This window comes from Poecilia latipinna, unplaced genomic scaffold (genome assembly GCF_001443285.1).
Source record: "Poecilia latipinna isolate Pla-1442-1.1 unplaced genomic scaffold, P_latipinna-1.0 Scaffold42, whole genome shotgun sequence".
Classification (NCBI taxonomy): domain Eukaryota; kingdom Metazoa; phylum Chordata; class Actinopteri; order Cyprinodontiformes; family Poeciliidae; genus Poecilia; species Poecilia latipinna.
Genome location: NW_015112658.1, coordinates 5,897 through 21,331, shown reverse-complemented (window position 1 = coordinate 21,331; position 15,435 = coordinate 5,897). Strand labels below are relative to the sequence as shown.

General features: G+C 42.3%; 1 protein-coding gene across 1 annotated transcript; it reads right to left on the bottom strand.

The window, feature by feature from the left end:
• Positions 1-257: 257 nt before the first annotated feature.
• On the bottom strand, positions 258-14,821 carry gpr139 (G protein-coupled receptor 139). Its single transcript, XM_015047907.1, has 2 exons — positions 14,295-14,821; positions 258-2,978 (listed from the first exon to the last, which is right to left on the bottom strand). The coding sequence occupies exons 1-2, from the start codon at positions 14,407-14,409 to the stop codon at positions 1,984-1,986; spliced, it is 1,110 nt and encodes a 369-aa protein (XP_014903393.1). The 5' UTR covers positions 14,410-14,821; the 3' UTR covers positions 258-1,983.
• Between the last annotated feature and the right edge of the window lie 614 nt (positions 14,822-15,435).

Below are 15,435 nucleotides of genomic sequence, written 5' to 3'. Positions count from 1 at the left end.
GATTTGAAAGTCAAAATTAATCATTTGCCACAATCATTTACTCCGGCAGTGAAGCTGACCTGGTACAAGATTACTATTTTCCACTCCATCCCATCTCTCCTACACACAGGATTCTAGCTTTCAAATATCTGCAGAAGTGTAGGGAATTTGATTTTCATTTAAAAAAAAAGGAAAAAAAGAGAAAATAGTCTGAACATTTGTTTCAATTTTAAGACTTCAATCTCGATTCAGTGGCCTACAAATTCCATCCGTCCGTCCGTCCATCCATCCATCCATCCATCCATCCATCCATCCATCCATCCATCCATCTATCCATCCATCCGTTGCTCTATCTTCCATTTTTAGATAACTCTTGTATCTATACTTATGAGTGGAGAAATATGTAGGAACCCTTTAGAAGGTCTTGTTTAAAGAGTACAAACAAAAACGAAGTAACGCTTCTTGAAGTGTCTCAGACATCGAAGCGCTAAATAGGAGTTTATTTGTCTCCTAAATATGCTCAGATCAGCTACAGGCTCAGAAAAAGCTTAATGTGTCTGATCCCTTTAGACATGTTTTAGTAGAACTCTGCCTTTCAGCAGAGCTTCATTAGATAGATGATCCCTAATAATGTGCAATGGAGGGTTAAAGGATGAACGTGCACTGATCTCAGTCTGCTGTCTTTGGGCCATACAGCAAAAAAAAGAAAAAAAGAAAAGAAATGGGAATGTCTTTATTTAAATGTGTTCTTTCAACAAACCAACAATGGCATGCAGTTAATGTGGTTATGGTTTGCTGTAAAATGTGTAGAGCAAGTAGCAGAATGACGAGACCTCAAATGCGTCACTTTGGCCCTGAGACCGGATTCAGCGTGGCATAATGGGACAGACAGCTTTAGATGGGGGAAAACAAACCAACAGGAAGGGAGAGCAGAATATCTAGTCCTCTCTACCTCTCTCTGTCTTGGTCTCCTGGAAAGATAAAGGGTTAAAGACATCTTAATTTGCTTTCATTAAATGCATCTGGATGATGGCTAACAGTAAGTCATCAAGGACCATTAATAGTTAATAGAGGACTATCTCCTGGTTGCAGAAATTTCCTCATTCTAATAATGGAAAAGGTGATAACTAGTTTAAAAATACCTCAGTGCTACACTGACACCAAGTCACATTTCTTTTCTTGTGTTTTTGCAAAGCTACAGTAACAGTCATCTCTACCATGAGTAAATATTTCACCAACAAACAGAGGAATGAAAACTCCTTCGTCGAGTGATGGTCAGGGTTGAGTTCTGACGTGAGCGTTGATGTGTAGGCGAACTATGAGCACAGCACAGTCAGGAGAAGAGTCAGAACGTGTTGTTCATTTCGTAAGAGCCCTGTTTAAAATGCATTTGAGACTCCTCTGCATATTAAAATGGAAATGACAGAGCTGTTTTACATTTCTGGACAGAGACAGTCACGACCGTGGGCAGTGGGCAGTCTGTCTGCGGTTGTGCCTGAGTGAATCACCCCCACAGGTGAGATGTGCAGGGGTCAGACCGGCAACAATTTCCCCAACAGATAAAAGACTCATCTGTTAAAAGCTCTTCCTCATTTTCTGCCATGAACACGAAGGACCATCCATGACCAAAACATATTTGATGATTCACCAAGGACTCATCATCATCTTGTTTTGTTATTTTATGTTTTGCAAATGGCGGCTCATTTTCACGGGTCGATGGTGGTGATATGCTTTCATCTGTCCTAAAGTTTAATCCTCAGCAGATGTGTTTTTTGCACGAAGGGACCAAACAGCATCTGACTGATGCTGTTTGCTGCTTTATGATAACTTTGTTGATCACAAGAGGCTTTGAAATTTTGCACCATGCATCTGATGTGTGCATTGCACCTGTTGAGCCATCTATTTTATTATCGCTAACAGGATAAACTTGTGTGACCTCAATGAGTCCCATGTGGCCACAGTTTGCCTGAAAGATTCAAGGGACCACTGCTGGTAGGTGTGGACTCAAGAGGAGATGCAGATGGGCTTTCCATTTTTGTCGTACTGGTACACCAACATCTTGATGCAGTGAGAGTTGGCTGGCGAAATCCAAGGGCTGCTTGTGATGGAGAAGTTGTGACTGGCGTAAAATGGCTTCGGCTGCTTCCGGCAGTGGATGAGGGCTCGGAGCATGTTGGTCGCCATGGCCCGGAAACGCTTGCTGATGAAGCAGTAGAGGAAGAAGTTGACGCCAGTGTTGAGCAGCGCAAGCATGTTTGCCACGTCGGTGAGCACGTGGAGCAGGCGGCCGGCGCTTTGTGAGGTGGGTGGCGGAGAGTAGAAGTGGTAGAGGATCAAGACGGTGCGCGGAGCCCACAGAACTGCAAAAACAGAGGTGATGGCGAGGAGAATGGCGGTGGTCTTGCCGGTGGAATAGCCACGCAACCTGAAGCAGTTGCGGCGCTTTCGCAGCTTCCGCACGATGCCGGTGTTGAGGGAGAAGAAGACGGTGCAGGGAAGGAGGTAGACGGTGGCGCAGTGAGCCCAAACTAGGACGTGCTCGGCCACTGTTCTTCTGCTGCTTTCTCCTCCGCCTCCTCCTCCTTCATCGCTTTTGCCCACCCCGGGTAGACTGTGCCAGAACTCAGGCCACCAGTAGTAGGGTGCGGCAGATAGCAAACAGCCGACGTACACCGCAAATATCACCTTGCGTGTTCGAGCGGGGTAGGACACCGTGTGGTAGCGAAGTGGGTGGCAAACAGCGATGTAGCGGTCGATGGTGAGAGGCACTGTTATCCAGATGGAGGTGTGGATTGAAGAGAACTCCAGAACCTGCACTGCGTTGTTTATGGATGGAGGGAGGAAGGAAGCCAAGATGAAATCCTCCAGGATGAAGTCAACAAACACAATGAGGAGCAGAACAAGGATGTCAGCAGCAGCCAGAGCCAGGAGATAGTTGTAGGAGGACTTCTGACGACGCAGCACCAGCTGGGACAGGATAACCACAGTCAGGATGTTAGCTGGGAGTGGTGAGCAAGAGGGTGATTGAAGGAATTGGGAAAATGGTGGTGAAGGTGGAAAAGAAATGGGTATAGGTTAGGGCAGGGAGGGAAACAGAGAGATTGATTGTTAGTGGACTCTGGTGATTGCAAACAGCCAGCAATAAACAACACAGAAATGCAGGAGCAGCTAACGGCGACAGAAATGCTGCAGACACTGACGCAAGTTGCACAGAACAAAAGCATGCAAGCAATTTTAATATGAACAAGTGAAAAAAAATATTCTGCCAAGCTTAAAGTGTGCCAACCCTGTCTGTCTTGGTTCCTCCTATCTGATTCTTCGCTTCATTGACACCTGCTGGGTAATTCCAGGAGCAACTGCATCTCCCTTTGGCCAGATTGTTATCTCCAATCAGGAGTAAAGTCACAACACAGTGACAAGGGCAACATGCAGCCTCACAGTCTTGGCAGTACTGTCTGCCGTCCATTCGCCTGTGATTTAGCTTCTGAAATGAAGCTCAAAGTCAAGCCACCTCCCCCAGTCTGCCTCACCTTCGGATCGATGGTTTCACCCAGAAATAATCGTTAAACATTTTCACTGATGTTGACAAAGATCTTTGGCCAATTTGCATCTACCTTGCATTCGTAGGTCAGATGGTGTTGGTAAATTAAGAGTTTTTGAAAAAAAAAAAAAAATCAGAAAACACTCGGAAAGCCTTACATTTTTCATAAAATAGGATGAAAAATACAATTGATAAGAGGAACACCTCCACATTTATTCACACTTAAAATGGTTAAATCCCACACAGGTGTTATATTAGGTGAGTGTCATTGGAGGACCTTTACTAAGTATTTTGAAAGCCACTCATTCCTTATACTTAAATATTTTGCTTCGACAGTCAACGTAATCCTGACTGTTGAAGCGAAAACGAACACCATTGTGACAGCTGTAGAGCTGTTTGAAGCCATAAGAAAGAAAATTGTAGCAGTTTAATTGTCTATTATTAGATAAGGGACTTAAATAGGTCTCAAAACAATTTGAAAAAATGGAGGGCATTAAAAACAACTGCCAACATGCCCAGGGCAGGCAGTATGCGTGAGTTTACCTTCAAAGCTGGCTGTAAGAAGCCTCTACGTCTGTGTAAATGAAAATGTGAGGACATTTGTGAAAAATGAAAGCCAAGTAGCGCTTGACCCAATAGCATAAAGATGGCCCAAAACAAAGCAATAAACAGACTCAAGTACTGGGCTGAGTTTTGAGATTATCAACCTTTTGAAACAAGATATACATGTACGAATGTACCGATGTCAGAAATTATGAAGTCACTACAATTTTAAGGACAGTCAAATTTCTTTTAAGTCATTTTTGATTCAGCACTTTCATAACAACTGAGGGTAGCCTAGTAATTTCATTGCGATATAAATGGCGTATTGGCTCTTATTTAAGTGCAATTCACTGTGAAAGGGTATAACCATTTTGTGGGATGTATAAAGAATTTCAAAATATTACAATTTTGGATTTTTTTTTCTTCACAAACATTTACAAACAAATTCATAAATACCTTAAAATGATAACTTGTGCTTCAGTTGCCCAGCTAACAAAAACACTGTAAGTACTGTACCTGTCCTCTTTTCAGTGAATAAGACGAATATTTCAATGCAACCTGTTGGCACCGTGTCAAGTCATGTCCAGTGAGTTACCTCAAACAGAGACACTTCTGACATCCTACTGCAGCTTCAGAGACATTAATCCACTTAGCAGCCATCACTGTACATGCAAGCTTGTGTGATCGTGTCCCTGTCTGCAATAATGCATCTGGGATTGGATTAAATATGGCAGCTTGGAGTCTGGGAGATCACACTTCACAGCCTCAGCCACTATCCAGTGATTACAAATTACAAAGATGGCTCTGGATAATGATTAAAGATGTGCTTGGAAGGCTGGGAGGTTGTGCAGCAGAGTGCGCACACATCAGCAAGTGCTGGACTCTGAACATGTGCACACAAACAGATCGTCAGAGACGAGCCAATTCATTAGGGTCTGATCTATCAATAACCATAAATGACATGCCGAAGCTGTTTGGAAGATTTAGCACACCAATACATAAAGGGCTACTGAATGCTGCACCCTCCAGCTTGGTTAATATCAAGAAAAGGATATGGAAAATCATCTTTAGCACTGAGTTTTCTGGAAGATTTGAATATTTTTTTTCATAAAATGTTGCTGTATTCTATTAAAAATAAGTATTTTGGTTATGTTTTTGTGGTTTCTAACAGATATAACATGACTGCACTCCACATTTGATTTGGAAAGTAATTAGGTGTATTTCACGCATAATTCTTTCACAAAAATACTGAATTAAGTTTTTGTTGGCAGCTTTTATTCTGATGTTATGTCCAATGCTTGTCCTTGGTCACAACTTATTTGGCAGTGGCTGCACAATTAAAGATAAAGGACATGTGAAGAACAAAAGAAGAAATGTTAAAACTTCAGAAAGTCATATCTCCTTTAAGTCATGCTTCAGGTATTTGCTGGCTTTTTGTCAAGTTTCGACACAAGAGAGAAGAAAAAAATGAAATTCAGAAGGTGGAACTCTTTTTCTCATGGGCTGTGTCTGTTAATTTTTCTTTTGCAGAACAAATTTTACATATCTTCTTTCTGGTTAAGACCGTTTTACAAGATTATACATCAACCGGCTCCCTCGGCATCAAAACATGAATAAATTAGGTGTGATTTAAACCTTTTTCACAGTTTTCTGCATTTAAAATGGTATCATCCTTTGGGACTTTGACAGCACTTTGCCACAGGGATGGCAAAGCAACAACAAGAAGAAGAAAAAAAGGTTAATCATAATTTCATTGATTACTTCCTTCCTATCAGATTTGATAATAGTGTCAAGTCCTTTGGTTGACTAATCAAATAAAATGGTTGTTCTGATGCAACAAATGACTCAATACACTATATGATGGATCATTAGGGATTTTTTTTAGTGTCTCATCAACATATTTGATTTTATGTAAAGAGTCATTGTTGGTTGTTATGTAACAAAAACTCAATCCAATATCCTCAAAGCTAATAGGATGACTCTTTTATCCATGTAATTTTGTATTAATTTTGTATTAAACAGCCTTGAAAAGCTCTTGTCACATCCACACACCTCAATGTGACAAACTAACACAAAGCAGAACATAATTATGGAAGGAAAATGATGCATGTTTTTATTAGTTTTTAGAAATGATAAAATTATTACTTTGTATTTGTATTCACACCCCTTTTCTCTGACAACCGTCGCATACGATTCTTCAGAAGCCACACTTCTAAGTAGATAGGGCCCACGTGTGTGTTCGTTAGTCTCGGTGGAAATCCAACAGTTCTGGGAAGACTTCAGGGGTTTGTTTGAGAACATTAATGAACAAACAGCATTGAGATCAATAGACACAACAGACAGACAAAGGAGAAAGTTGGGGAGACCATAGATACGTTATAAAACAATAACCCAAACTTTCGTTAGTCCATTGTCTGAAAGCAGAAAGAGAATAACAACTGCAAGTCCACATAAGCATCCACCCAAACCTACAGACTGGGTGAACAAAGCATCAATCAGAACAGCTGCTAAAAGTGCCACAGGTCATTTGGGAGAAAATACTGACAGGAAAACTAGGTGTGCACTCCACAAATCTGGCCTGTAGAGAGGAATGCCAAAAAGAAAGCTGTAAGATGTTGCATTTCAGTTTGCCACAAGTCACAAAGAGGATGCAGCAAACATGTGGCAAAAGGTGCTCTGGTCGTATGCAACCTGTAAACAAAGTGCTGTGTATTCACTGAACAAACCATCTCAGTGAAACATGGTGGCAGTCAGTGGTCAGGGGTAATATTAAATAAATGGAGGTAGCAATCCTGGAAGAAAACCTTTTACTCAGTAAAGCCTTGAGTTTGCAGAGGTTTAAGTTTCAGCAGGACAAAGACCCTGAACATACAGCCGTGTTACAACATGACGATGTGGGTTGAAGAATGTTCACCCATTAAAAAGTGAAAGCCCAGAAAAAAAAAAAAAAATCCAATTAAACAGATGCCCACGGGCAATCTCCATCTCCATCCAATCTGACAGAGCTTGACATGTTTGCTCCAGATTTGTTGCTGTCATTGCAGCAAAAGCTGGTTCAATAAAGTATCGACTCTGAAGGGATGAATACCAAATACACCTCACACCTTCCAGATTTTTATTTATGAAACTGGACAATTTTGTGCTACTTCGGGTTTGTGCACCGTACATTTCAAATCCTCTCTCTCTCTGTAGTATCTCCATCTATCAGAGCACTTGCAGTTGAAGTGACATAAAATGGGGAAATGTGAGATATTTACTGTCCCTGCCTGCACGTTATTCTGTTTGGGCTGCAGCAGGGGCCCTCTACAGATGAACAAAAGGGATCTCTTGCGAGCTTGACATTTTCCATTTAGCTGCAGCCGCCCTGCAACGGGGTTGCCCATCCATTTCAATTGATTCCTTTTTTTTTTTTTTTTTTTTTTTTTACGTTGTCTTTGTGGATCTGCTTGGCATTTAGCAGGGATGTTGGCGCAGAGGCCAGGTTTGTCTCAGCGGGGAAAGCCGAGGCGCTACACACAAATCATTCTCACAGATTGATGAATCCAAAGTTTCACCTTCTTTGTTTAGTTAAAAAAACAAAAACAAAAACAAAAAAAAAAAGCAAAACCAAAGCATCTCCAACTGAGAGGAAAAATAAAACACGGGCTTTATCAGACCTCATTTTGCTTTTGATTGTGCATTTGTCAAGGTGGGTGTTTGTGTCTCCTCTCCCCCTGCTGCTCTACATTATAAGGACATCCATGGCCATTGACGTTGTGTAGCAGGAAGGGAGAAGACACAGCGTGCTTCCTGATGCGTGTAACGAGGCTGACTCATCCCGCCATTAGAGGCGGGCTGTCGACATATGACCCTGCACCGTTCAATCCAGAAAAACCAAAGTCAGAAACATGAGTGACTGAGGGTTGCTCTTGGCTCTCGTATCAAACACAGAAAAGAAGAAAGAAATCATTTGGAAATTATTTGGAGCAATTTGCAGCTTGGCAGCATGACTGGATGCCACGAAGAGCAAAGAAGGGCAAAAGAGGAAGAGAAGAAAACCTTGTTCTGATGAAGGTCGCAGAATTAAGGAGAGAACAGGTGAATAAGAGGGAATGAGAGGTAGGATTATAAGTACTAAAGAAGACAAAAAGAGGTGCAGAAGAGAACTGTCGGGGGGGGGGAGAAGGGAGGCGAAAGACAGAGAGGAAGTGAATATCAAAGCTGGCTTCAAAGGTCACAGGCACTTTGTTCCTGATGACAACCGTTTCCCTTTTGTCTTCTCTTAAGTGTCAGAGCGGACATAAAGCGGGGCAATCTATTAAATCCTCAGAGCAAAACCAGGGGCACGTCCTCAGTGCAAACCCACTGAAAAGCTTTCATTCAGAGTTTAAACTCTGATTTATATGCTTTCATCGCATGCAAATGGAGCGATATCGGTGCAGAATATTTTAATCTGAAGATAAGTTTAACATGTGGGCTGAGTGGTGACGGGGGTAGCACAAAAAAAAAAGGGAGCAGAGATTTGTGTCGAGCCAGGAAATTGAAGAATATTTTACAGATTGTGAGGGGAGAAAAGAAGCTGCTGCATCAAACTACTGATGCAGTATTCTGCCTGCTCACCTCAGCAGCTATTCGTTTAAGAACAGTCACACTTCTGGATCAAGGGGATGCTTAAGACTTGGAAACAAAAAGTGCTTGCAGGAACTGTTTAAAAATCCTGAAAACAGCAGGCCTTGACTGAGACATTAACGAATGATCCAATGCTGAATCAACAAATCAAGGGAGTGCAAAAACTGCAAACGACAGTCAGAGGAGAAAGTGGCTGGAGAGGAATACAGATAATTCAGAGACATTTAGAGAAATGTTGTAAATAATAATACGGGATGTGATATTAATGCTCCAACGAGGGAAAAAAAAGAGTTAAAGCAAAAGAAATGAAAATATTCAAACAAAATAAGTATTGACATGAGGTCTTTGTACAATACTGCAACACAAAAGATAAAATCAGAACCAACACTATAAATATTGTTAAAACTACCTATTTGATATGCATGAAAAGTGCCAGCTTAGTGATTTTTATGGGCTCTAAATCAAAGGTTAGCTCAATTTTTCAATAATTTCATCCAAACAAAAAATAAATTACAGGTGAAGCAATGCAGATAAAGCAGAGCGTCGAGGTAAAACCAAAATGAAATAAACATAGATTGACTGAAAAGAGGAAAGCGAATGGCTTAATAAGCTCCAGATCTCTGTTATCATCCTCGCATTGCTACTGCTGTGAAAACCAACAAACAAATACAGAGGTTTAGCTTGGTGCATTTCCAGCAGCTGTGACAGAGTTTTCTGTGTCAGCTGGCCAAACAAAGTCGGATCTGTCACAGCAGATCTCTGATTTATTGCCTCAAACAACACCTCCCTCGTCGGGTTTTTTTTTTTTTTTCCTTTTCTAGAACAAACCTCTGTTTCCAATCTCAGCCTACCTAATTTATTCATTTGCAACGCTCAATCTGTTATTGCTCCCCCTTTTTATCTCGACTTATCTCAACCAATTTCAAACCCTGCTTCGAGAGTGATAGCATCTATTAACAAGACACCATCCCGCTCCAGATGCCCCGTCACGGGTGCAGATTGATGGATCGATAGTTCAAACTGAAAATCGATGGAGCCCATCTCTTCATTAAGTAGCGGCTGACACTTGGCCCGCACCGCGGCGCGGAAGAAGAAGCGGTTGTTGGCGCTGACGACTCCCGACCTTTTCCCCTTGAGCGGGCGGGTAAGTGGGCGTGGGAGGAGATGTTGTCCAGATTGCTCAGACACCAGTCAGCCTCTGGAGGAGTCACCAGAGCCGTGACAACTGTGCAGGGTCGGATCACTTTTTGTGCAATTAGTTGGAGAAATGTTCACTTTAGCAGGGCTGGTTGTTTTAACTATATTTCACAGTCTGATCCTTTAAATTGGGGAGACACCTGCAGCTGTAAAGAGAAACAAATCGGGCATGACTTCATGGGAGAAGAAAAGGAGAGACGCAATTTGATAGCCTGAATGTTTCAGCGACGTCAGACTTGTTTAAAGGTGTGAAATCGTTAGGCTGCAGTGCGAAACCACCTCAGCAGCAGGACACTGGAAACAGAATAATGAGCATCAAGTGTGTAATTTGAAAGAAATGAAAGAACTCAGATTTAGAAGGACGGAGCACATCTCTCAGAAACCGATTTCCTTTTTTTATATTAGTCTGTCGCTCATCCAGGTTTAACACCTCCACTCCTCCTACGTGCGGCTGTATTTTCTCAAGTCATTTAACCTTTTTATTTAAAGAGAAGAGGGGGTTAAGCAGGCAAAGCACCCACGTGTCACTGAAATGATCTCCCTCCACACCAGAGCACCCGTGCACCTTTTAAACCTTTCCCTTCACCCTTTTATGACTCTTACCCGCACTCTTCCAGAAATTATTTTACCTAGTATCACAGTTTTATGTTTGCTCCCTAAATTACACATCGAATGATTAGGCATCAACATTGTCAGTTTTACAAAAAGATAGTTTTTGTAATAGTATAACAGTCAAATTTAAGACTTTTAAGTTATCGAAAAAAAGGCACTAAAACATTGTCTGTTCATCATTTACCACCTTATATTCAGACTTCAGTGGCTGGATGTTACGATTTCCTGATGTCTCACCCTGTAATGCAGGGAGACAAACAGCATGTGTTGCTTAGCCTGTATCTTAATTAGTCAGTGCAGCAACGTCTCAATTAATATTTGAACCTGGTCTGGGTCCATTCTGACACAGACAGAACGCACTACCGCATGTCACGACTGGCTTAATTATCATTACGGTGTTTCAAATGAAGTCAGACAAAGTCAAAAGATGTAACAAGCTATTCAAAAGGAAACTGAATCTTCTTGATGCAAATCTGGAGTTCTGCACAACAAATCCGTACATCTGATATGCTTGAATATGAAATTTCAACCATCTGTGGACAGTTTGCACGTCTCAAAGGATATCCAGTAATAGGAAGGCAGAGAAGTAGCAGTTTAATTAGCTTTTCAACCATTTGAACATCTTAGTGTTCAGGTAAAGGACTAGATGTGGAGCCTGCTGTTTAGCGATGCTAACAGCGCTAACGTAAGATGGTAAAGGAAAGCTAAAACATTAGTAAATGTTAGCCTCTCACACATGGTGTGACAGTCCCTCTGCTACTTCTACAAAGAATGAGAGCAAAAGAGCTAAAAATCTATTTTTGAATGATGCTCTTACATTGTCCTCATATTTTAGCTCCTAGAATAATTTTACAGCTGAAAATGTTACAATTCCCATAAAAAGTAACATTATAAATTACAAAAAGTTTCAGTTACATTTTTCATTGTGCCACTTTGACAAAAAAAAAAAAAAAAGATCAATGTATTTTGTACATCACTCATCTCTACCAGGGGTGTTAATAAATGTTGAGGGAGTTATTATTGCTGAAACAGCCTGGCACATTCTTCATTTATTTATTTCCCTTTTTTAAACGAGTTTGGCGATAAAATTTCCAGAAGCACACTGTGTGCAGAAATGTCGAACCACAAAGAGAGACTGGAACTTCATCACACTCTTTCCGTGTCCCGTAGAGTTGCTCATCAGCTAATGGTTTCCTCCTGCGCACGGCGCGCACGGCGCTTTAAGACACGGCGTACAATCCAAGGAGCAGGCCCTCACATCTACAATCGCAACCTGTTAGCGACAGCTTCACTACGCCGCTCGCCCTGCCTGCACATGTCTCCACCGTCTCCAGTAGCGTGGTGTGGCGTGTGGAGACACAAACAGAAAGCTCAAGTTAGCAATTAATTAAAAACGCGGCAATTAGTTTCAGCTCTGTCATCTCAGCCGCTCTCAGTGCTCTGAGGTGCTACTTCTGCTACATCGCTCTGCCCATTAGCGCTCTGATCCCTCTTCTAACACCAATGTTCTTCTTCTCTGTGCCCTTTTCTTCCCTTCCTTTTCCGGCCTTTAATTTTCAGCATTTCCTACTTTATGATTTCCTCGAACTGGTCGAACTGATTTATTTTGTTCCATGACTTGACATGCATTATCCCTCTCTCAGCGCCTTCTTACCTCAAATCTCCACTTCTGATGTGACCCCTGCCTGCACCGCAACATGCAGCTCTGAGTCAGTGTTTGGATGCATAAGGGACCCCAGTTAGCTGATGAAAAACCTGAATCATAGTTTCCTGTCAATAAAGAGGCTTTATTGCATGTGTGTTTGTAGGTCATGCGGCTGCTTCTCGCGCACGCTGCTCCCATGAAACATTCATGATTCAGCTTGAGTGGAATGAGCTGTGTCATAATGATTGAACAAGTCGCTGCTGCAAAATATCAGCTTGCTGCACTTAACTTAGCCATCAATTCAGGCACCTTATTGTTGTACTCCCTCGCTCTCCCCTGGTTACTCTTACTAGGTGATTAAATAAACAGCCTTAGTTGCATTTCTAAAGGCAACCCGGCAGCAGAATCAAAAGAAATGACAGTGAGGCAAATTGCTGGCCCCTGACTTAAATAATTAGCCAGGATTTGATCAGAAAGAAAGACTTATTTTTACAAGACAGCTAATCTCTGGGGCAACTGCAGTCTTGGCTCACAAAAGCGCTGGACTTTTCATTGCAGATTTATTTCCGACCGAAACGGCTTACGCTCGTGATAGCGTCTCATTTTCAATCTTTATCAAGGGAAAGCAATCAGATCTGAGGGAGATTTGCTAATCTGCAGCAACTGGTTGAGAGAGACATCAAAACTCGCTGAGTAAAATTGTAAATACTGGGTAAGTTGCAGAAGTAATCAAACTCCTTGAAATGTTTGACTTTTCTCTTATTATAACAAGAAACTGCAATAAATTTCACTGGGATTTTATGCATGAAACCAACAGCTGTTTATTGGTAATAACTGGTTCATAACTTTGGCATGCATTTGTAATTTCCCTCCAGCTACATCCATCCTCCCATCAACTCCAATCAGCCCCTGCTGAAGTAACGCCTCCCCAAAGCAAGATGCTCCCACCACCATGTTTTAAATATGGGGGGTGGTCTATGCCTGGTGATTAGTTGGGTGAGTTTTTTGAGGGTTTTGCATGTAGGTCAGAAAGTTTTATTTGGGTCTGACACATTTTCTCTTTGGCTTCTTACAGTTTTCCTTCAACAATGTTTTCCTTCCTGCTCCTCTTAGATAATAGCCAGGTGTGTAGAGTGCACAATCAATGGTTGTCGTGTTGATAAATTCTCCCTGCTGTGCTGTAGATCTATGCAGCTCCTCCAGAGGCACCATAGACCTCTTCTGTTGTTAATTTAGTCTTGACAGGTTAGCTTTGCCATAATCTTTCCATTCTACCCACGCACGTTGATTGCACTGATCTGGTGTTAGAGTAAATGTAACCACACAAATACTTAAAAACATGCAACAATTTCATTTTCACTTTGTGTTGGTTGATCACATACATTCCCAATAAAATAAGCATAAGTTTCTCCTAGCAGCAAGAGAAGTAAATATCAGTAAGCACTCAGGAAATTAGTTTTGTTTAATCATAAATTTCTAATGTCTTGGTGTCTCTAAGTAAACTGGATGTGTATATTGGTAGGTTTTTGACATCGAAACCCTGACCTCCATTCAGACATCAGTAAATTTAATCTTTAGTCTGACCTCTAATTTTTTTCCGTCAGAGTCCCCGTGTCTCTGTTTCGCACATGCACAGACGTCGTTTTGCCTCCCCGTGTGAGAGCGAGTCATTGCTCATGGATCACGCAGTGGGACAGAGGCAGTAAATGAGTCTGACAGCGATGGTGAATGGACTAATCATTCAACAGGGAGGACAGATGTGTTATCAAATCGGCTCCCTGAAGAAAAAGCCGTGCAGCACACACCTGTCCTGGAGGTCAAGCCAGTAAGATTACTCACACAACTTCTCAAGCATCTGCTTGCACCTACTTACACCTCATCTGACGTTCAAAAAAAAAAAAAAAAAGACAGTAGTGGTGGAATTTTGTGCTTATTGTGATGTTTTAAGTCTCTAAAGATAGAATGACAGGCACAAGTAGAAACAAATACACATAAAGCATATGCATGCATGACAAGCCACAAGGTCAGAGTGACAAATCAACAAGCGTGTGTGTGCAGCGGTGCACAGCAGTCTTACTCAGTCCCGCAAACAAGTGCACAACAAATCGCAATGCAAAGCGTAACTCTGGGAGAGAGCAGCGATGCAGGCAGCAACGCAGACTTTCTTACCAGGCAGGCCGAGACAGAGCAGGACGCTGTAGTAGATAACAGGCAGGGGTCCGAGAGGGCATCCCCCGGTGCTTCCATTGTGGTGGGACACAGGGAAGATGTGGCTGTGCTCCATGCCTTCTTTCTGTCCTTGTCCTCTTCCTCAGCTGAGCTCAGTGTCAAGAAGTCTGGCCAAAAGGATCAAACCATCGCCGGTTCAGACGAGAAGCTGTTCTGTCCTTGGGTGCCAATGAGCATGAGTGTGTGGATAGTGGGTGCAGAGTGTTGTGAGAAGGAGGGAAAACCAGCGGGAGATGGAGGAGGAGAAGGAGGAGGAAGAGTAGGAGGAGGAGGCAGAGACGAGACTCGAGGAAGAGGCGAGAAATGATGTGTGTTAGGTGATGGAGAGGAGGGCGGCGGGCAGACGGAGGCTCGAGGAGGTGAGTGTGAAGGTAGAAGAGGTGAGGGAAGGATGCTGCATGAGTGTGAGAGCTGGAGGGGGAATGGGAGCGAGAGGAGACAGCACAGCAGGAGGAGGACGAGAGATGAAAAGGGAGGGAGGGAGGCAGGGAATGAGGGATAGAAAGGGCAGAGAGGGAGAGAAAGAGAGGAGGTTGCAGGTGGGAGGTGGAGGTGTTGGAGGACAGAGACAGAGAGATAATAAAACTGACAGGAAGACAGATGTGATGGATGAAAGGAGATAAAAGGAGGGTTAAGTTGACTGTGGAAGAGGACAGAGCTGTTGGTTGTCTGTCAGTCAATTTCTTTATTGGCGGGTGAAATTCTGCACTTTTTAATGATTCCGAAACATCACAGCTTCCTTCACACATGTACAGACGCCTCTTTGTTTGACATAAACATGGAGAAAACATACATGTGGCTGCAATGCAACATGAACAGGCTGAACCATCAGCCTGTTCATGTTGCTTTGAAACATTAGAAAGACATTAAGTCTATGTTTGTTTGTTTTTTCCTTTTTTCTTTTTGGACTCCGTAGCAGCGACAGGCAGTATGTGTTCTTACTCCCCAAACTCAACTACAGCGCACTGCCATCAATATCTTCATGAATTTTACTTAGCCAGAATCACTGGGGAATTTCACACAAAGGAGAGAAATAGCAGGCAACATTGTTTATTCCTTTGCTTCAGATAAAATAATTAAA

Excerpts from the sequence above, each read along its gene's own strand:
- gpr139 (XM_015047907.1), bottom strand. The coding sequence starts at position 14,409 with ATGGAGCACAGCCACATCTTCCCTGTGTCCCACCACAATGGAAGCACC. Across the intron at positions 2,979-14,294 it reads GCTCTGTCTCGGCCTGCCTG|CTAACATCCTGACTGTGGTT; the intron begins GTAAGAAAGTCT and ends CACCACTCCCAG.